Here is a 22,682-nt window from a genome sequence, read left to right as displayed (position 1 = left end):
ATGGCTCACAAGGACCTGCTTTATTCATCTCCCAGACCTCACCTGGTACCACTCCTTTCCCTAAATTCATTTTAGTCACACTGGCCTTTTTCTTTGCTGGAGAATGGATAGACAAGGCTGAGAATGTCCGTTTGTTTATGCTTTAAGGCTTCTGCAATTATGTCCCTTCTACCTGGATCTTCTCACAGCTGGCTTTTTCTCGTCATTCAGATCTCAATTCAAAGCCATCTGTGCAGAGAAATCTGGCTAACCACAATATCTAAAGTTACTGTAATGCCACTCTGTTATTTCTATCACAGCACGTACCAAAATTGTATTTATGTTCATTATCTGTTTCTCCTAACTGGAATGTAAGATCTAGAAAAGGAGGAATGTCATCTGTCTTGTTCTCTGCATATCCTGAGAGCTGGGTAGACAGTGGACAATCAATAAAGATATATTAAATGAATAACCTAATCCTCCTTGCATCTAGAAATAAAATTTTCTTACAACAGGAGTGTTACAAGAAAGAACAGAATATAACGGACCTCTAGGTCACTAGTTCCAGCTCATAATATCATGTCTGTACTTTGTCAATTTGCTTTCCTATAAAAATTGCATTTTCTGCAAAATCAGTAAAATGTAAAAGTTCAGTAATAATCACAATCTATGACAAAACCACTTAAGAGGATAGCCATGGAAATCTTGTAGTGGCTCTTTCGTTCCCATGTCAATGACTCCAACTAGCTTAGCAAGAAAAACCTACCAAAGCAAAAATACATGCATAAAATAAAAGCACTTACAAACATAAACAGATAAGATGAAAGGCACCATACCATCCCAACAAACTGAGAGCACCTCTTACTACCTGCTAACTGGAACTAGAAGTCAGAAGTCAACATTTACTTTTTTAAACGGATCGTGTACATAGAACTGTGATTTCTAAACAACGCACTCATTTGAACACAAACAAAGAATGCACAGTGTTGGAAGGGACAGTAGAGTTGAACCACTCCATGAGCATAATACATAGCAAGTGCTGTAAGTATTTGTTGATTGAATATCTTCTAAGAATGCAGGTTATGAACAAAAACATCTGTGATTTTATGATTGGTTCAAAGGAACTTTTTTCAGTCATTTGAGCTGGGCACGGTGGTTCACACTTATAATCCCAGCAACTTGGGAGGCTGAGGTGGGAGGATTGATTGAGACTAGGAATTCAAGACCAACCTTGGCAACATAGCGAGATCTCATCTCTAAAAAAAAATTTTTTTAAATTAATTAAAAAAAAATTAGCCAGGAGTGGTGTTGTGTGCTTATAGTCCCAGCTACTCAGGAGCCTGAGGTAGGAGATTGCTTGAACCCAGGAGTTTGAGGCTGTAGTCAGCTTTGATCGTGCCACTGCACTCCAGCCTGGGTGACAGAGAGACCTCATCTCTTAAAAAAACAAAACAAACAAAAACCCAGTCATTCAGGGGACTGAGTATTTCATAAAACCAAAGAACCATTGTTAATAAATGGTACAGAGAAAATCATGCACTTGGCTTACTTAGGGGAGACTTACTTATGTACTGTATGAGCTAATTTTACTTACGTACTGTGTGAGCTATTGATATTTTTCCAGATGAGCTGCTGAAATAAAGCTTCTTTAAAAACCGTAAAAGCCACCACTGCCAAGCATTCTCCCTTACATACCTACGAGGATGGAGTAGTAGCAGACACCTGCAAGCCTATTTAGGAGGACCATTCACCTCTGCCTTAGGCCAACTAAACCTCAGCATAAATACACACATACCCCTAATTTATTGGGTCTGGAGAAATGCTTCAGTGTCATAATAGTTCCTGTAACAATAATTCCAACTTTTTATTAGAACCTGGAGGCTGAGTCAGCTGTAATGTGTTAGGACTTTGAGACACTCATGAAATAAAACATGAATATCTAGCTGTTGCATGTCCAAAGACTTAATATATGCAAGAACTATTCATTATGGGCAATATTTTCACTCCTGTCATAATATAAAACAAATCCTTTAATTTTTCAAGTGTTTTAAAAAACAATTTTATACTTAAGCCAGCCTTGAAGATAAGCACAAAATTTATCAGCTTACATTTTTTTTTAAACCACAATAATACAAGCACCCACTCTGTGCATAGCACTATTCTAGGTGCAATAAAAGGGAATCTTAACCTTAGAAACATGATTTCACTTTCTGGAATTGTGTTATCTCCTTTTCCAGAGAGTAAAAATAAATAAAATCACCATTGCTTACTATGGATCTTCCCCAATCCCCTTCTAGCTCACAGAAAGGCTAATTTCTGCCAAATTTAAGATGTAATGAACTCAGCTCTTGTTTCCCCCCAAAATAAGAAAGCAGAAATCCTTTTCCTAAAAAAGTAAACAATTTTCCATGCAAGGGCAGTCTGTTTCCAATAAGTATTAAAAAAATTCTTTCAATTTTTTTCCTCTAGCTTTAAAGTTTTCTTCTTACCTTTTCTTGTACAAGGCAAACCAGACACCTTTTTACTATGTTTTCCTTTCTTAAGAAAAGTATTGCATCTTGAAGACAAACCATTTCCAAGAGTAGTGATAAAAATAATATTATAAAAACTTTAAAGGTGAGTCACCTACATTACCTTGAAGTAAAAAAATAAAAAGCAGTTGGCACTAAGATAGCTATTCCAAATATCTGTGTCTAAACAATTAAAAAAAAAACTGTTTATTTATTTTGTAAGAATGCACTCCTAATCCAAAGTAACTATGTTTTAAAATAATTTTGGCCAAAAAATTTACAAAAACCCTTTCAGTTCAACCTAATAAAAGTGATATCTAGAAAATATTCCACATTATTAAGTCTGTCTTTAAAAGTTCAGATTCTAAAGCATTCCTAAGGCACGGTGTTCTGGAAGACAAATGTGCTTCTGCTGGCGTTGTGATATACATGAAGTGTCCATGACAGGCTCCAGGTGAGCCCCGCCAGGCACCTTCCTCCTGATGCTATGGGATTTTGAGAGAAGAGTCAGACATAGGCTCCCAGGGCTGCATGGAACTCTGTAAGACACTGTACCAACTGCTGAAACTTGGGCCTCTCCTCCGGATCTAAGGCCCAGCAACAGGCCATCACGGCAAATCTGCAGAGAGACAAAAATGGAAAATTTGGGTAGTAATGACACAGTACTCCTAACCTTTTGGTTAATTTGATGCCAGTTATGTTTTCTGTCTAAATGTGGCTATGGAAATGATGATATATTAAAAATGGATCAATTTTGTTGCTGACAGTTCTAGAATGAATGGAAGCTAAAACAAATTATTTGGATTACATGTGTGGATTTCAATTCTTCATGAAGGCATATCAAAAGATTTCAGCAGATAAGAGATTTCATGTAAATACCTAAGCCACATTAATAACCTATGTTATCTTATATTTATGTTCTGAGAGAAAAAAATTGGAAGAAGAGGAAATTTTATCTAAGTTCTAAGAACTACAGTCCTCCTGCCCACCCCCCATTCCCATTATATGGGAAGATTAGTTATGTAATGAAAGCAGGAAACAGAAAGCAACCATCTCGCTCACTAGCCCAGAACATCTTCCCTATATATCAGTTGATACCAACTGGCTAGGCAAGATGACAATGAGAGGTTTTTTTTTTTTTTACAACTATCATACTATGTCCTTAAGGCTGTATAAACAAAAGTCAGGTCCTCACTCTATATAGAATAACTAACATAGTATTCGTAACTATGAATTCAAAACTCATAACACAGTATTCATAACTATGAATTCAAAACTCATAACACAGTATTCATAACTATGAATTCAAAACTCATAGTATTCAAAACTCATAAGTTTTCTCGCTATATCCATTAGTCTCTCAGACTAATTTGTAGTGCTTAGATTACATACTACCAATATAAGATGCTAGAAGTACTAATGTCAAATGCATGAAACAGTGAATGAATCTGCCTTGGTGGTTCTCTACAAGAGTCTAATTAAATCCAAAGAATCATTATTCTCAAAAGGGAAGGCTCTGTCTGAACATGAAAATCTGCTCCTCTTCTTTTATCCGAATACAGTAAATGGAATAAAAGTCATGTCTTCAAGCTCAGAAAAACTCACAGTTCATCAGGACAGTTGATTGGTTGGGCTATTCGGTAACCGTCTTTCAAGTACGCGGCCATTTCAAAGGGGTCGATGTCCACATAGGGTGTCTGGCCCAGAGTCATAAGCTCCCACAGCGTCACTCCAAAGGCCCACTAGGAAAGGAGCAGCAACACAACGAGGGGACAGTTAAAACAGCTGTCAGGGTGCTGCTGCCTACAGCCAACTACAGGCCAAAAATAGAAGTTCAACTAACTCCTAAGAAAAGCTAAACATTATGTACAAAAAGAAGTCTATCATACCCAGTTAGTTTCTCTTGCTGGGACAAAAAAGAGCATCGTTTAATGTGAATATTAAGTATTGTATATTCTAAGTATCAGATCTGTTGGAAGGAACAGTTTTTACTGTTGATTATAAGCTACACCACCCACAACCAACATTATGTCTAAGATTTTTCTAATATGAAAATTTGTAACTTTAAATCTTATAATCTGTATTATTGAGGAGTGGAAAATGAATATAATTTAGTCTAACTAAAGGGAAGAGCATTCTGAGTAAGTGAAATATGCAAATTAGGTAAAATATAACTCATGGATTTTAACCATATTTAAAAATTTAAAATAACAGATGAAAAGATCTTGCAACTTTGCGTAAGTAAAAGATCAGATTTATTTAAAATCAGCATGTGAACTACTGGCAGGAGCAGGAATGGTAAGCAGTGGCAACAGTGCCCATTCATGGTCTGCTCAGGGTTCCCCAGTTCGGCCCAGCCCTGGCTGCACTGTGGCCCTGGAGAGCAGGTGGAGGGCAGACAGTATGTCTACACAGAGCTTCTGCCATGCACTGGGAAGAACTCAGATTGGGGGCTCCCACTTATATCCTGCCATATGTGAACCCCAAGATCAGAAGAACTGAAGCTAGATAAGGAGGAGGATACCTGTGTATCATGGTACCAGACTATGAGTGGCTACAAGTTCTAGGCATTTTGCATCCTTGAATGCATTTAATATTCTCAACAGAACTGTGAGAATCATTGATAATATCCCAATTTTATAAGGTGAGGAAACTGGGGCTCAGAGAATTAACTCGCCCAAAAATACGGTTTTTTAATGAGCGAAAGAGAAAAAGTGGAAAAAAGAAAAATATCAAACACAAGTCAAATACAAGTCTGTTTATAAAATCTAAGCACAGTACATTAAATTTTAGGTTATTATTTTTCAATAACAAAATCCAGAAATACTTCGTAAAACAAATAGATTTTTTAAAAGACTTGCATTAGTGACAATAGCTACATTTCTTATCAGAATCTATATAAACAAGAAAACAATGGAATGTTATCTTTTAAAATATTTTAAAAACTGTCAAGGAAAATTCTATATCAAGACAAAATACGTATCAAAAATGAAGACAAAATACAGAGTTTTTCAGACAAACAAAAGCTGAGAAACTATGTCACCAACAGACCTGCATTGAGGGGGAAGGGGGATAAAACTGTCCCCATTTAAGAACCACTGAGCTAGACTGAACAAAGACAACAAAATTATTATCAGAAATGAAAGAGAAAACATCATTTCAGATCTTATAGACATCAAAAATTATTATGAACTCAACTGTATGCCAATACATTCAATAACTTAGATGAAATGAACAAATTTCTTAAAATACAAATTACTAAAACAGACACAACAGCAAACAGAAAATGTATGCAGCCCTCTATCTATTAATGAAATTGAATTCATCATTTAAAACCTTTCTACAATGAAAACTCCACATCTAATTTGCCTGGTAAATTCTATCAAACTTGAAAGAAAAAATAATAAACAAATCTATTAGTTTCCTAGGGCTACCATAACAAAATACCACAAACCAGTGGCTTAAACAACAGAAATTTATTGTCTCACAATTCTGGTGGCTAGAAGTCCAAAATTAAGGTGTCAGCAAGGCCATGCTCCCTCCAAAACCTGTAGGGGAGAATCCATAGTTGCCTATTCTCAGTTTTTGGTGGTTTCCAGCAACCCTGGATATTCCTTGGTTTGTGGCTGCAGCACTTCAATGATCTATCTTCACATGACAGTCTCTCCTCATGTGTCTGTCTCCCTTCTCTTCTTAGGATGCCAGTCATATTGGATTAGAGTCCACGCTAATTGATATGACCTCATCTTAATGTTACATTTGCAATGACCCTATTTCCAAATAAGGTCACATTCTGTAGTACCAGGGCTTAGGGCTTCAACCTATTTTTGGAGGGAACACAATTCAGTCTACTACAGAATCCTACACAATCTCTTTCAGAACAGAGAGAAGGAAGGAACACTTCCCAATCATTTTGAGAGCAGCATTATCCTAAATATTAATACCAAAACCAAAGTATTCAGTCTTTTGAAACCTAATATTGTTTTCATTAACAGTGATCATTCAGGTGGCGCAATGTCCAACGTTAAGGTCTATGTTTGGGAGGAGGAGATGCACATGGGACAGGTGGAGAAGGATGTATAGTTTTAAAATCTCCATAGAGATTCAGAGCCTAAACTTCTCGTAAACCTACTGGGATGTTCTATTCTGGTTAAAAAGGGAAAAATGATTTCAAATTAATAAAAGTTAAATAACTGTGCCTCCTCCCATCTAGTTATTTGCCTATCTTAACATCTTACTTCTGTATGAAATCTTAACGTTCACAGTATTGCTTAATTTTAAAAATAGTGCCCAATTTCCAAAGAGAAGGTAATTTACTACACAGATGGAACAGAGCCCAAAGAAGTGAAACTGGTTGGAAAGGTGTTCCCATCCCTTCTTCCTGAGATGAAACAGGTCTATTCTTATTCACTGATTGTGGCAGAGCTGTGAGGAATAATCAAACTAGATTTTGGAGGAAGAAACAATGGGAATTGGTGAAAAGTAGATACTGCCACTTTGTACACAGGGAATAATTCCATTCACTGACAAGTACATCATAACTTCTGACTGTAAGGGACTTTGACAGTAATGTTGGCAGTATTTGAGATCCGGAGTTGTACACAAATACCACGACAGCACAATGTGTATAAGCTGACTTTTAAAAGCTACTTCTTTCACAGTGTTTGGTCCACATTATCACTGAACATTCACCTAATGTTCTCACATTACATACATATTGTAACACTAAAAGACACCATAAAAAAGAACAATTATGCCAAAGGGTACACTGCAGTTTCATTTCCTTAAACCAACAAAAGTGATTAATTATATGTTTGCTAACCAACCCTTAAAAAAATAATCAGGACAAAATGGCACAAGGATGATTTGTGGAAAACTTTTTCTCTAAAGTCTTCTGATAACCGAATGATTAAAAATTTAGACAGACTTATTTTATAATTTCCTTCTGTTTGACGTCGTTGGAAAGGGGGCAATAAGAAGGTCAAGCTGTTCTTTCCAGAGTTTTATGAAAGACTGCAGCTATGTCCATTTAAAGAACATTTAGAGAGTAAAAATGTTCTTCCATTCATCTTATTCCTCTCCTCCCAACTTGTGTTATTTTATAGCTTTTTAAAATAGAGGACATAAAACATTTTTTCCACTAAAACATACATGGATGTGGCTTGTCAAAAGCATATAAATTCTCTTTTTCTTTTAATGTAGTGCTACATAAAGTTGGGGCTACTGAATTAAGAGATTTCTATTCATTACTTCAGGAACTTATAATGCAAGGCTCACTTCAGTATACTACATACTGCCAAGAAAAAAATTCCACCCAAATTTAAATTATCTTATTTGACAACAGTAAATGTATGATCAGGTGTTTTATGGCTAGGCCTTTCTGTTAATACTAGAAACCTAACCTCTCTTTGTCACATACGGACATGGGTTCAGATAACCAAACTGTAATTAAATGAACCTAGGTCATGTGCTTTCCAAGCTTGACCAATGAGAAGAATCATCTGGGGTGCTTGTTAAAAGTACAGATTCCCTAATCCTATCCTAATAATTCTGAAGCCTGGAACATTTTAAACAAGAGTCCTAACAGGGTCTTAAGATCCAGCAAATTTAGCAGCTAGTCTTAGATATGTCGGCAGTAGTGATCAGGTAGCAAAGACAGTTTTGGGGTGTGTGTTTGTTTTTGAGACACGGTCTCGTTCTGTCTTCTGGGCTATCGTGCAGTGGGGCATCATCGTAGCTCACTGCAACCTCAAGCAATCCTCCTGCCTCAGCCTCCCAAGACTATAGGGGTACACCACCATGCCCAGCTAATTTCTTCTATTTTTTTTATAGAGATAGGGTCTCACTCTTGCTCAGGCTGGTCTCAAACTCTTGGGCTCAAGTGATCCCCTACCTTGGCCTCCCAGAGTGCTGGGATTACAGGTGTGAGCCACCATGCCAGCCACAAAGACAGCTTTTATTTTATTTATTTTTACTGTAATATAGCTGACATAGAATAAACTGTACATAAAGTAGTCAATTGGGTTAAGTTCTAACATATGAATACACTCCTAAAACCATTGCCACAATCAAGATAATGAACATATTCATCACCTCCAAAAGATTCCTCCTCCTTTGATCCCTTTCTCCCTCAACCCACCACCGCCTCAACTATTCCCAAGTACCCATTAACCTGCTTTCTGTCACTACAGATTAGTTTGCATTTTCTAAAATTTTATATAAATGGAATTACTCAAACTGTATACTTTTCCTAGCTTCTTTCACTCAGAATAACCACACTGAGATTCACACATGAGGTAGAATATATCAACAGTTCATTCCTTTTTATTGTTGAAGAGTAGACCATTATATGAATATAACAGTTTATCCCTTTACCTGTTGATGGACATTTAGATTATTTTCAGATTAAGTTACTAAAAATAAAACTGCTATGAATATGTGTATACAAGTGTTGGTAAGGATGTATGTTTTCATTTATCAAGGAACAAAATGACTGGATATGGGAGGGGGGTATATGTGTGTATATATAAAATATATATATATATATATATTTTTTTTTTAACATTTTAAGAAAGTAACAGACTGTTTTCCAAAGTGAATGTACCACACATTCCCACCAGCAGTGTAAGAGAGCTCCAGCTCCTCCATGTCTTTGCCAATACTTGGTATGGTCAGTCTTTTCAATTTTAGCCAGATTAATGGTTTTGTAATGGTACCTTACAGTGGTTTTATTTTGCATTTCCCTAATGACTAATGCTGTTGATAATATTTTTCAAACTTGGAGAGAACTAATATCTTAAGTTTTCTGACCAATAAAAAAAGTATACCTCTCCACTTATGTATGTCTTCTTGAATTTCTCTCAGCAACATATTGCAGTTCTCAATGTATAGTTCTTTCACATTTTTTTGTCAAATTTATTCCCAAGAATTTTGTATTGTTTGATACTATTAAATGTTTTGTTTAAAATTTTAATTTCCTATTATTTATTGTTAGTATACAGAAGTACAATTGATTTTTGTATATTGATTTTGTATCCTGTAAGCTTTCTAAACTCACTTATTAGTTCTAGTAGCTTTTGGTATATGATACTGGATTTTCTACATAGATGATCATATTGTCCCACAAATAAAGAGTTTTACTTTGTCCTATCCAATCTTTTCTTGCCGTAGTGTAGTGGTTACAACAAGTATAGTGCTGAACCAAAGTAATGAGTGGGTATCCTTGTCTTGTTCCTGGTATTAGATAAAGAGAATTCAGTCTTTCACCATTAGATATAATGTTACTATAGGGTAGTTTTTGTGGATGCCCTTTATCAGGTCCAGACTGGATGGCCAGGGGGACGTGGCTGTCTCCACTTAGGCTTCAAAGGATGGGGCTGCCTCTCCAGGTCTGGTGGGCCAAGATGCCCCTGCCCAGTGCTTCTGAGGTGGGGCCTGGCAGAGAGTCGCTGAGGTGATTTCCCACCCAGCTATGGGGGTGCTATTGCCATCCCAGTAGACCTGGAAGGAAAGCATTAAGCCAAATAATTATTTTTGAGTCTTATGATTTAATATGGTTTGCCCTGTTAGGTTTTGGACTTACTTGGGCCCATTACCCCTTTCTTCTGTCCCATTTCTCTCTTTTGGGATGGATATGTCCACGCAATACCTGTCCCAGCATGGTATTTTAGAAGCACATAACTTATTTGGTTTCAGAGGTTCAGAAATGGAGAGGAATTTGCCTCAGGATAAATTATACATTGAGACTCATGCATACCTAATTTAGATGATATTTAGATAAGACTTTGAACTTAAGAATTCAGAACTGATACTGAAACAAGTTAAACCTTTTAAAGCTGTTGGGATGGAATAAATGTATTTTGCATGTAAGGACATGAATTTTGGGGGGTCAGTGGCAGAATGTGATAGACTAAATGTGTCACCTCCAAATTCATATGTTGAAATCAAACCCCCCGAGTGATAGTATTAGGAGTTGGGGCATTTGGGAGGTGATTAGGTTGTGAGGGTGGAGCCTTCATTAATGCAAATGGTGCCCTTATAAAAAAGACCCTCAGAGACCTCCCTTGCTCCTCATGTCACATGAGGACATATAGAGAAGACAGACATTTGTGAACCAGGGAGGGGCTCCCCAACAGACTGAATCTGCCAACACCTTGATCTTGGACTTCCCAGACTCCAGGACTGTGAGAAATAAATGTTTGTTGTTTAAGCTACCCAGTTTATGGTAGTTTGTTATAGACCAGATGCACTAAAACACTAACTCAACTTCAAAACTTGGCAATCTTTAAGCACAGAATGTCACGCATGACTGAAAAGAGAATACTTCTGCTGTGAATCTGTCTTAGCTTCTGTGATTAGGAAAGACAGAGGAGCCATTACTGGATGCCTACCAGGCCATCACACGTATCTGTTATTTACAGCACTTTTCTCCACTGTACCAGATGCTTAGACATTACTCCATCAGAACACTGGGCTATCTGAAGGGAGTATTAAACAGAATGATGAGGGCAAGGCTCTAAAGGAATGGAAACGAAAGAGATGTTCACAAGATTTTATGAGTAAAATATCCTGAGGAGAGCCAACTACAGAAAATACACCCAGAGCAACTACTTGATCAAAGGACAGCAAGTGCTCACTTCTGAAAACATAGTAACTATTCTTATTCTCATTCCAAGGAAATACTAGGATGATTAAAATACTATTAAATAAAACTAAATATCTTCTTTATATTAATAATATTACATTTTAAATCTTTATTTCCTAATGTCTGAAATGATCCTTGCACCTGTAGATTTTTCTTCATGTCTTTAATATTAATTCTTCTTAACATCAACTTAATACCTAAATAATAGGTCTAAGATTGTTGATATGTAAAAATCTACAACCATAAAGGAAACAAGTGACTATCAGGAATCTAAGCGTTACTCTAAAATTAACGAAAAAATAATTAAACAAAGTTTAAACTGTACGTTTAAAAATAATAGGCATCCTCTGATAACCCTAGCTTTCTCTTCAATACCACAGTAGTTCAACAGAGCACCCTCCATAGGTATGTTATAAATGTCAGGCTACCCTGCTCACATCTGCTCAGGGTATGGCAATGACCTTCCACAGCACGGGGCAAAGAGAAAGTACTATGAAGCAATACGTTGCAGATGTAGCCTCTGGATAACTTTACAGATTTCTTTCCTTTTTCTAGGTAATCGTTAATGTTCACAGAATAAATAATACAATGGCACGAGGAACACATTTTTATTTGCCCTACCCCTAAAAACTATTCAAATACCTTAAAAAAGGATCTCTTCATTGACATAAATCACTCTAATAAGATTGGCATGGAAGTCATTTCCTTGACTTGTTTTTCCCAAGAAAATGCTTTTTAAACACAATGTAATACGTAAAACCAAGAAAACCAACAAGAAAGAAACTCTTAACTATGCATTGCTGATTGCATTTAGTCTCTTAATAGAAGGTGGTCTCCTAACAGAAGAATTACGTTAGCTACTATAATTAGCTAAATAATTCAAAGAAGACATAAATCAAGAAATGTTTTCAAATAAAGGAAAAGAAAGTCACATTAAAAAAATCTATGGTAGTATCCACATTTGATGAAAACAGAATAAAAACAATATCCAGAAATTCATAAGAATGTCTATGATGACATCACATCTTGGAATAAAATTAGGAAGACATTTATAACTAGTCAAATCTAGTTGTGCATATTTCCTAAGCTGAACAGTTAAAAGTTGATATTAACATTATAAGAATCTTGACACATTGAAATACTGAATCCTTCCAGCAAAAATTGTGAAAACACAACCCAGACGTGCAATGTATTATTTTTATGATGGAAAATATTAATGTGTTTCTAAACAAATCATATAGATTTTTTAACCATCAAAAATGCAAAAATGTTAAGGGTCTTTTAAAGAACAGAGAAAATGTTCCCTCCAAGGCAGCCCTATCATTTGTTGGGTGCTACATTTCCATCTAAAAATACGTATTTTACATGTATAGACTCTGGTGGGAGTGGGGTTACATTACTTATTTTTGCATATGACTCTGCAAAAGCATTTCAGCCCAAAAATAGAATATTAAATGTGGTGTTTAAACCCCCACCTCCACCCATAAAGGAAAAGTGGGAACAGAACATAATGACTACGTGTACACATTTTCAACCCAAATGTTAAAAAGCTATCTTTAACACTTGTGCTTTAAAAATACTTTAAGAATTCAAAAAATATTCAATCCCCCAAAACTAAAAGGCAGGATTTTATTTATTTTATTTTATTTTATTTTTGAGACAGAGTCTCACTCTGTTGCCCGGGCTAGAGTGCTGTGGGGTCAGCCTAGCTCACAGCAACCTCAAACTCCTGGGCTCAAGCAATCCTCCTGCCTCAGCCTCCCGAGTAGCTGGGACTACAGGCATGCGCCACCATGCCCGGCTAATTTTTCTATATATATTTTTAGCTGTCCGTATAATTTCTTTCTATGTTTAGTAGAGACGGGGTCTTGCTCTTGCTCAGGCAGGTCTCGAACTCCTGAGCTCAAACCATCTGCCCGCCTTGGCCTCCCAGAGTGCTGGGATTACAGGCGTGAGCCACCGCGCCGGGCCTAAAAGGCAGGATTTTTACACTAACAGTAACATCATAGTCATGGAAAATAGAAGGGTGCTCCTAGTCCTTTCAATCTCAATTATCCAAGGCAAAAGATATTTAAAGGATATGTGTGTGTGTGTGTGTGTGTGTGTGTATACTTAAAGGGAACAAATTTATAAGAGACTAAAGAAAAATCTGAGCATTTTAGGAGTAAATATAAATAATGTTAAATGTAAATCAAAGGGTATTCTTACCACCACATGCTTACTAAGTACAACTCAGAAGAATCTGGGTCATACAGACATTTAAATATGTTTATGCCAAGAAACACTGAAAGTAATTATGATTTTAAAGTAATTCTCTTGTTAAGTTCTCACCATTATGTTAATGGCGATTTTTAAAAATAAAGCTGTCAAGTGAACAAGCAGCAACAAAGTATTTGGTTTAACTGCATTATGATGAAGGCAGATTCTTACATAAAATGTGAGAAAAGAAAGAACTTTCACCTGAGGAATGTGAGTCCATTTAAATTATTAGGCCTAGAGAGACATTAAAATGAGACAGCAATTATATTACATTTTATTTTTCCCTTGAGGTGTATATTTATCTTTTGAAACTGCTTGCTATTGTCACAAGTAGCTATAAATTAACCTAAAAATACTGCAATGAACATTATTATCCACATGCTATAGCTTAACAATGCATAGCCAATCCCTAATCAATGTTATTTCTCTAAACCAATGAAAATTCCTGACAAACAACTTTGTATTAGCCCACTTCCTGTTCCTCGTGTTTGCCTTTAAAAATCCACTTGTACTGCTGCTAGTATGTTCAGGGCAACTGGAATCTATGCTCCCAGGTTGCAATCATCAAGTTTGGCTCAAGTAAACTCTCCACTTCTATTAATTTTGCCTCAGCTTCTTCCTTTTAGGTTGACAAATATCACAACTACAAAAATAACTAATTCTAATATGATTTTGAAATGTTGTGCTTAACTAACATGAACTTCACCAGCTAATACAGAGCAATGAATCTAGCTGAAGAGCTGTCAATCACAATGCTTGAAGATGTAGTGTTAATTACAGTCTCATTTGTTGAAAGTCTAATTTAATTTTCACTCTGGAATTCCTGGGAAATATTTGATCATAACTACAATAAAAAAGAATTCCTATCATTGCTGAATTATACAATGGAATACCTACACAGAAATAAATACATTAAATTAAGTAACGCATATTTTGGGGGCCTCCACCATGCAAGCAAACAACACTACTGGCCATCTTGTGCACTACTCTGAAGTATCAGCTATCAGTACTCCTTTTTCTAAGAGAAAAAAAATCTCTAATCTCATGAAGTTACATGAAATACTTATGGACTGTCCTCTAAGAAATATCTTCTATTTTTTGCCCATAAAACTAGTTTTGGGTTCACCACAATGCCATCTCATTTCAGCGAAGGAAACTACACTACATTTCAATGAGTAACAAAATAAGATTTTAAAATCCACCACTGAAAAAAATATTAACATCTCAAAGAGATGTCTGAATTCATCTTTTTAATTGACTGTGGAATGAAATTTTCAAAGTAATACTGAGATAAGTTTCTTTTACATTTCTCCATTCAAAAATGTTTAAATGTAGGCTTTTTTACTAAAGGAGTGAGTTTGAAAACCACATAGCTCTAATTCAACTGAAATTATGTTTTAAAACTATGTTCTAAAACCTAAGTTAAACCATTTTTCCCCCTTTGAAAACAGCTTTTTTTAATGTAGAAGCTGGTAAATGATTCCAGCTATAATTCAGAACTTCTGAATAAAAATTTGGCAACTCTAAAACCAAACAGCTTATCAAACAGTAGAATTGGTCCTTACTGTCATTCAATATAACAGCTGCATACTCATCTAAATCAAATTGTTTTCCCTCTATATATTATTTGAAAAAAATCAAAACCAAAAATGCAACCCCTTCCTCCCCAAAAAAGCTCAGGTTCTCTTTAGATAACCATTAAAACTATGCAAGTTGCTTTGCATATTTCTATTGCTTTACTTGGAATTTTAGCTTCTAGATATTAATGTTACAGAGTTTTATTTTATCATCAAAGCTCTGAAAAAAACAGACTAGGCTTAGATCCCCACGGCTATACAAGCTGAACCCTAGGGTTCAGTATCTAAGAGTCTGGCCATATTTCCCTCACCTGCCACCCACCACCTGCCATGCCCCATGCCTCTCCGGCCAGGAGATGCTGTGGGCAACGTGAAGCATGTTTCCATCCACTGTTAACCTCCGCAGCAGCTCTGTGAAGCAGGTAACATCCTTTCCCATAATCATTCATATTTACTCTGCCCATCTCACAAGTGTCAGATAAGTCATTTTCAGAGAGTAGTTGATCTTAAGTTAAAACAAAGTATTTTGAAGATATATACAATAAAAGACCTTAAAGAAAGTAGAAAAAAACTATATAAGTAAGTTGTTTATTCATATCAATTGAACACATTTTATCAGGATACTTGGTATATAAAAGGAGCAATATATCAAATAGCACCTAGTTTCTAAAAAAAAAAAAATTAAGATTGTAATTAACGAAAAGGTTTTCCCCCTTATCAAATTATTCTCATTTCAAAGATTTTAAATTGGAATATCAGTTTTTCAATAAGGAAACCACAGAAAATTTCAATTAATGAATGTCATGAGCTGAATGGTTGCCCCAAAGATACGTCCATGTCCTAATCCCTAAAACCTGTAAACATTAATAATACCTAATAAGGCAAAAGATACGATTAAGTTAAGGACCTTGAAAGAAACTTATTCTGGATTATGTAGGTGGGTCCTAAATCCAATCATATGTATCCTTGTAAGGGGGACAGAGAGGGAGTTTTGAGACAGACACACATGAAGGAGAAGATGGTATGAACACGGAACAGAGAGATGTAATCAGAAACCAAGGAATGCCAACAACCACCAGAAGCTGAAAGAAGCAAGGACAGTTTCTCCTCCTACAGTCCCTGGAGGGAGCATGGCCCTGCCTGCAACTTGATTTCAGGCATTTAGCCTCCAGAACTGACCTGAGGGAGAATAAATCTCTGTTATTTTGAGCCACAAAGTTGCAGTAATTTGTTATAGCAGCCACAGAAAACTAATACACTAATTAATATTATTAGTGGATAGTGATACACTATTAAAACAGTAATCCTTAAAGTACACAAACTTTGAAATGAAAGAGTAGCCCTAAATTATAAATAAAATATATCAAGACCCAAGATACAATAATATAGTAAATCTTATAGTTGAAACTTTGAAACAAATTATAAGGTTTTACACATGATACAGATTATCATTGACTGAACATAACGAAGGACCTTATAAACAGTTTTACCTAATCTCTATATATTCAGCCACAATAGTAAACTGTAACAGGAAAGAGATAGAAACTATATTAAATTGAGCTTAATTTTCCAAATAATACTAAAAAGTTAAGTGACAGAATTAAACACAGCTGCAAAATGCCCACAAGTAGATGTGGCTTCTGAAACTATACCTCATTAAGCATAAAGGAACCAACTATATAATCTGGCTGAGTGGGCAGAACCACCCAGAAACTGACAAAAAGAAGAGAGTGACATGGGAATTATAAATCATATAGGCCATAACACTCAGAAGAGGCCATGTGAAAAAAAGAAAACAATATATCATTATGATCTGGTAACCGCTTGATCATTCTCTTACATAAGAAAAGAAAAATAATCAAATATTGTAACCTCTCTAAGCCCCAATATTCTCACCTTTAAAACTGGGATGCCAGCACCTACCTCACAGTGTTAATAGTGTCCCCTCCGTGGTACTGTGAGGATAAAATGAGGTTACACATACTGCTGGCCCATGGTTTGGGTCATAGCTCCTCTCCATAACCTGGCTGACTGGGAACTAACTATATTTGTTTTCTAGATGAAAAAATTCAGGGAATAGTTACTAGATTAACCCCCACCATTTCCCCCACAAAGTAAAACATCTTAAAACAGAAAGCTCCTCCATTCTGTTGATACCTGGGGCTCCCAGCACTTACCACATCACTAGCGCTAGAGAACTCATTATTAACCAGACTTTCAAGAGCCATCCACCGAACTGGCCTGTTTTCATTATCCCCCAAACAGTGATAGTCCATGGGGAATAAGTCTCTGGAGAGAGCATTATCTGTGATCTTAACTTGAAGTGTGTCATCAATGCTGAAAAGTAAAGACATGAACATCAAATGTAATCAGAGTATTAAAAAGTATAGATCACTATTACCCTTAAAGACAACACAAGTCCCACTATGACTCCTGGAGAGAACCCCAAGTCCAGGGAGCACTATACATCAAATGACAGTAACAAGTTGATGGCACCTACACACAGTTCCTAGCAGCCAGGTCTTTGTGGATGACTTCCCTTCTGGCCAAGTAGCTCATTCCACAGGCAATCTGAATAGCCATGTGTACCAGGTCTTGCTGAGAAATTGCCTGTGGTAACAGAAAATGACATGGTTTGCAAATAGCACCAAAATTATGATGGTGGCTGCTTATTTTATTTCACAATCCTACTCCATCCCAAAATACTTCTTTACACCTACACACTGAGTTTTAAAAAGCTATTTCTTGACCAAGAATATGTTCCCATAGCTCCCTATACTTATATTATGATCCTTATTATTCTGTAACATAATCAAACATTTACTTGACTGTCTCTGCTCATCTTTTAGATGTATCTCCCTAACATCTAACACATCAGTAAATATCTGATGAATGCTGAATTCTAAAGGCAATATTTCCAATGCTTATTATTCAATAACTTATTCTTTTCTTTTAAAACAGTAGTTTTCATTAGGAGATTATCTTTTGCGGATCATTTTCAAACTAATACCAGTCTACAGCTCTCTCTACTGACATGCTCCTCTAGATGTATGTCAGCATTGTGAGCTGAGGAATAAAACTCTTCCCCAAGTGATGCAGATGGGCCACAGCATCCAACTACTTGTTGGGAAACCCAGCTTTAATCCTGTCAATTTGCAAAGCATACCATACATATTAAGCCAAATACTCAATGCAGCCTTTGAATCCATTTTCTTTTGGCAACTGTAACAAGTACATTATTATAAATCCTAAAACCAACTTGATGGGGCTACAAGTTACAACAAACAGCAAAATACCCACCAAGTTTTACTACAGGTTGGTGCAAAAGTAACTGTGGTTTCAGCATTGTTGAAATTTGCTGTTTTATATTGGGATACATTCTTAAATAAATGTGGTTATATTATATATTATTTTAATGCGGATTTCTCGCTTTATGTTTTTTTGCTAATGATTTATTACTTGCTGTTTATTTTAATATTTACTTTAGACTATGGAAATGATGTCAGACAAAAAGCAAATTTGAGCGATTTTCTTACTCAAGTTCAAAATGGGTCGTAAAGCAGCAGAGACAACTCGCAACAGCAACAACACATTTAGCCCAGGAACTGCTAACAAACTAACAGCACAGCGGTGGTTCAAGACGTTTTGTAAAGGAGACAAGAGCCTTGAAGATGAGGAATGCAGTGGCCAGCTACTGCAAGTTGACAACAACCAATTGAGAGCAATCATCAAAGCTGATCCTCTTACAACTACAAAAGAAGTTGCCAAGGAACTCAATATCAACCATTCTACAGTAGTTTGGCATGTGAAGCAAATTGGAAAGGTGAAAAAACTAGATGAGTGGGTGCTTCATGAGCTGACCGAAAATCAAAAAAAAAATCATCGTTTTGAAGTTCTCTTCTTGTACACAACAACGAACCATTTCTCCATCAGATTGTGATGTGTGACAAAAAGTGGATTTTATACAACAACCAGCCATGACCAGCTCAGTGGTTGGACCAAGAAGACACTCCAAAGCCAAACTTGCACCAAAAAAAGGTCATGGTCACTGGTTTTGCTGCCGTTCTGATCCACTACAGCTTTCTGAATCCCAGCAAAACCATACCATCTGAGAAGTATGCTCAGCAAATCGATGAGGTGCACCGAAAACTGCAATGCCTTCAGCCAGCACTGGTCAAGAGAAAGGGCCCAATTCCTCTCCACGACAATGCCCAACTGCATGTCGCACAACCATCACTTTAAAAGTTGAACAAATTGAGCTACGAAGTTTTGCCTCATCCACCAGATTCACCTGACTTCTCAATAACTGACTACCATTTGTGGACTACCACTTGTTCAAACATCTCGACAACTTTTTGCAGGGAAAACACTTCCACAACCAGCAGGATACAGAAAATGCTTCCCAAGAGTTCATCGAATCCCGAAACATGAATTTTTACACTACAGGAATAAACAAACTTATTTCTTGTTGGCAAAAATGTGTTGATTATAATGGTTCCCATTTTGATTAATAAAGATGTGTTTGAGCCTAGTTATAATGATTTAAAATTCATGGTCCAAAACCACAATTACTTTTGTACCAACCTACATACTACTACATGTTTGGAGTCTGACCAAATGCTTCACAGTTATGGACATAAGCAGTTAAGAGAAAGAAACTCTTAGATGACTGATATCTTACAGCCAAGCATATTAATAATATATCCACTTATCTCCCACAATCTAGACCTCCAGACATCATCAGCTTTTGGTGCAATATGAACCAAATGGTTCTCTCTGTAAAGTCTGTTTCCATTCCTAGAAGGGAAATCTAGGACAAGTGCCTTCATAGATTTATCAAGAAAATGACTGAGATGGTTTTACAAAGGGTTTGAATGCATTATAGATAAACACACAATGAAAACACATATAAGGAAAAACTTTGGCATCAGCAAAGTGTAAGTCTCAAGACAGGAATAACAAACATCTTCATGTTCTTTTAAATCAATAGTTATAAATATCTTGTGGTTCATTTTGAGTTTCTTTTTTGCAGGACTTTAAACAGCTTATATGTTAGAATGTTAATATCTACTTTCAAAGACATTACAGAAACTACTGGTAAATAATTTGGTATTTGGGCAAATTTTTCTCACCTGTGGATTATTGGCCTCTACTAATTTGCACTGCCGTAAAAACAATTTAAGATTCCCCCAGTTCATGTAAGGCAATATCACCATGGGCTTTTCTCCTTCTTCTATACACACATGAGTAATAGGAAGAAGATTTCTATAAAATAACAAGAAATTGGGAGAAGGACAAATGAAATCTAAAACCTCAGGGGCTTATTTTTAATAAAAAGTAATAAAGATAACTTAAAACAAAATCGCAAACATACTTAAAAACATGATTACCACTAAAAGTGTAAAATTACAAATGATCTATATTTTAAATCAGACTTAAACGTTCCCCATACATGTACATTCTTGACAGAGAAAAATTATAAACTCAAAGTTGCTTCCTGTGGACTAGATTCTCTGAAGAAACACTCTAGCCACACTAAATCTTTCTTCCAGAGGGTAATCAGAGACACCTAAAAAATAATTTGACCATAAGTATATTATGATAATATTCCACTTATTCCATCATCACACTTATTTAAAAAACAAAGGCCAGATCCAGACTGTGGTCATGAATATGATAATCAAAAAGGTCTCTAGGAGGCCGAAACTGCCATAAAAGCCACCAAGTCTTTAGCTGGTCACATGGGATTTAGAATCAGATTTCTGAATACTAGATTTACTATTTACTACCCGTGTTATTATCTCTTTCTTGGCCTTACTTTCTATCCTTATAACATGAGGACCCCACCAACCATAAAAGGTTGCTCTGATGTGCAAAAATAAAACCAAGCAGGTAGTAGACAATCTTGTTCCTAGTTTAATTTCTATGGCATACATATATATATTTCATCCTATTGCTTAATTATACTGCTTCCATTGATATCTGGAAGTAACTGCTAATTTTTCCCAAGGTTATGTAACTTTTTACATAATTATCTCATCTTCCACACTAAGCTGAAAATTGCTAGAAGGCAAAAACTACCATAGACTCCCCGTGCCCTGCCTACTGTAGACTCTTAATTTTTATACCCACTACTTTGTATTCGGTGACTTATAAAACGAACATTTAAACAACTTGTGATACAATATCCTTATGCACATTCCTACTCCTTAACTTAGCAAATTCTGTTTCTAAGGAAGTTTAATAAGGAAATGATATCTCAAACATAAAAAGCTATATAAACAAGGATAGTTAATGCAATATTAATAGTAAAAAGTTGCAAACAACTTGAATGTCCCAAAGTAATAAAGAATAATAGGATAATATGTAACAATTAAATGGTCATAAAGATGTAATGAGAATATGAGTAAGAGCTTATCTCATAGGAAAGAAAGATGCCAAATTCGTGTTTGCAGGATAATCACAAATATGGAGAAAAAATAAAATTCTGCACAGAAATATGGCAAAAGTTAAGAGTTGTCTTTGAGTTGTGGGAGTATAGAAATTTCTACCTTGCTTTTCTGCATTTCCTAAAAATTGTCTCACTTGAACATGTAACACTTTTCAAACCACAGTTATAAAATTGTGTCATGACCACCACTGCACGAGTGGCAAAGCTGTGGGCTCCCCCTCGTGTTTGCAGGAGTTACTAACAAGCAAAGCACTGACCCTGAGAAGCTGGGAAAATGAGGACTCAGGGATCAGTAAACCTGTAAGAGGGAATCTCCCTGTGAGTGACGGTGATTATTGCTCCCATTTTATAGGCAAGTAAACCCATGCCAGGAAAGAAAGGTTAGGTAACCTGCCAAGGACAAAAAGCAAGTAAATGCAGAAAAAAATTCGGATCTTCATCTGATTCCAAAACCCTTGTACTTTCCCCTGTACTACTGGACAGAACATTCCTTCCCCAGGAAACAAGGCCGAGTACAGGGGAGACTACAGAGCATCCTTTCCACCAACTCCCACGAACACTAAAATGATTGCAGGTTTACAATCAGGATTAACCTGGGCATACATAATTTTAGGGTGAATATCAAAAACTGCCCAATCTCTTTAACCCCCAAAAGATGATTTCTATGCTCCTTTCTTCAAGACTGAAATTCAGTTAGCAGTGTTAAAGGTATTTTATCCAGGAACAATAAGATTACTGGATGAGGCCAAATCTTCTATTGCACCGCCGGAGGATTACCCACTAGTAAAGGTAATAAATTTCATGAAAATGTTTCAAAGTATAAATAGCTGCTTTTCATTCTGCCCATTTTATAGAGAAAAGGAGGATAAAGAGGAAGGTCTGTGATCTCTAAGAAGAGCAGATAAGAGCCAAAGGAGGTGCTGTAGAGGAGAGAAGGCAGAGGAAGGGTAGGTTCTGTAGGCTTGACAATGAGCACTGCCTCTCCTCAGTCTTGCTGAGTGCACTTGCAGAAGAGCTGTGAGGCAATCAGCCTCAGTAGCGCCACCATCAGGCATCCATGGGCCAACAGAGGAGCCAAACTACAAGCAGAAATAGCTCTATGACTTTGATATGAAGCACTTCCGATGAAATTAAAATAGACTGATATTTTATTTGTACAGCTATTTTAACTTATAATAAAAATTAATTATTCTCACAAATTCTACGGGAAAAAGGAGTAAAATGAAGGGATTTCAAAATGTTTTAAAGTATTTCAATACCCA

The 22,682-nt window shown here is 36.2% G+C and overlaps 1 protein-coding gene across 2 annotated transcripts in view; it reads right to left on the bottom strand.

The window, feature by feature from the left end:
- Window positions 1–1,991: 1,991 nt before the first annotated feature.
- Window positions 1,992–22,682, bottom strand: part of RYK (receptor like tyrosine kinase) — an 88,285-nt gene continuing 67,594 nt past the window's right edge. The window contains exons 11-15 of one of the 2 annotated variants that reach the window (XM_069473224.1): window positions 20,102–20,234; window positions 17,470–17,579; window positions 17,147–17,306; window positions 4,095–4,231; window positions 1,992–3,108 (exon numbers count right to left, since the gene is read on the bottom strand). In XM_069473224.1, coding sequence (XP_069329325.1) covers window positions 2,997–3,108; window positions 4,095–4,231; window positions 17,147–17,306; window positions 17,470–17,579; window positions 20,102–20,234 — 652 coding nt within the window. In that variant the 3' untranslated portion in view covers window positions 1,992–2,996. The remainder of the gene's footprint in view (window positions 3,109–4,094; window positions 4,232–17,146; window positions 17,307–17,469; window positions 17,580–20,101; window positions 20,235–22,682) is intronic. The other variant, XM_069473225.1, reaches the window with a different exon arrangement.

The sequence above is a fragment of the Eulemur rufifrons genome, chromosome 7 (assembly GCF_041146395.1).
Source record: "Eulemur rufifrons isolate Redbay chromosome 7, OSU_ERuf_1, whole genome shotgun sequence".
In the NCBI taxonomy this organism is placed as follows: Eukaryota; Metazoa; Chordata; class Mammalia; order Primates; family Lemuridae; genus Eulemur; species Eulemur rufifrons.
Note: the sequence above shows the minus strand (reverse complement) of the source record. Positions and strands in the feature narration are given on the sequence as shown.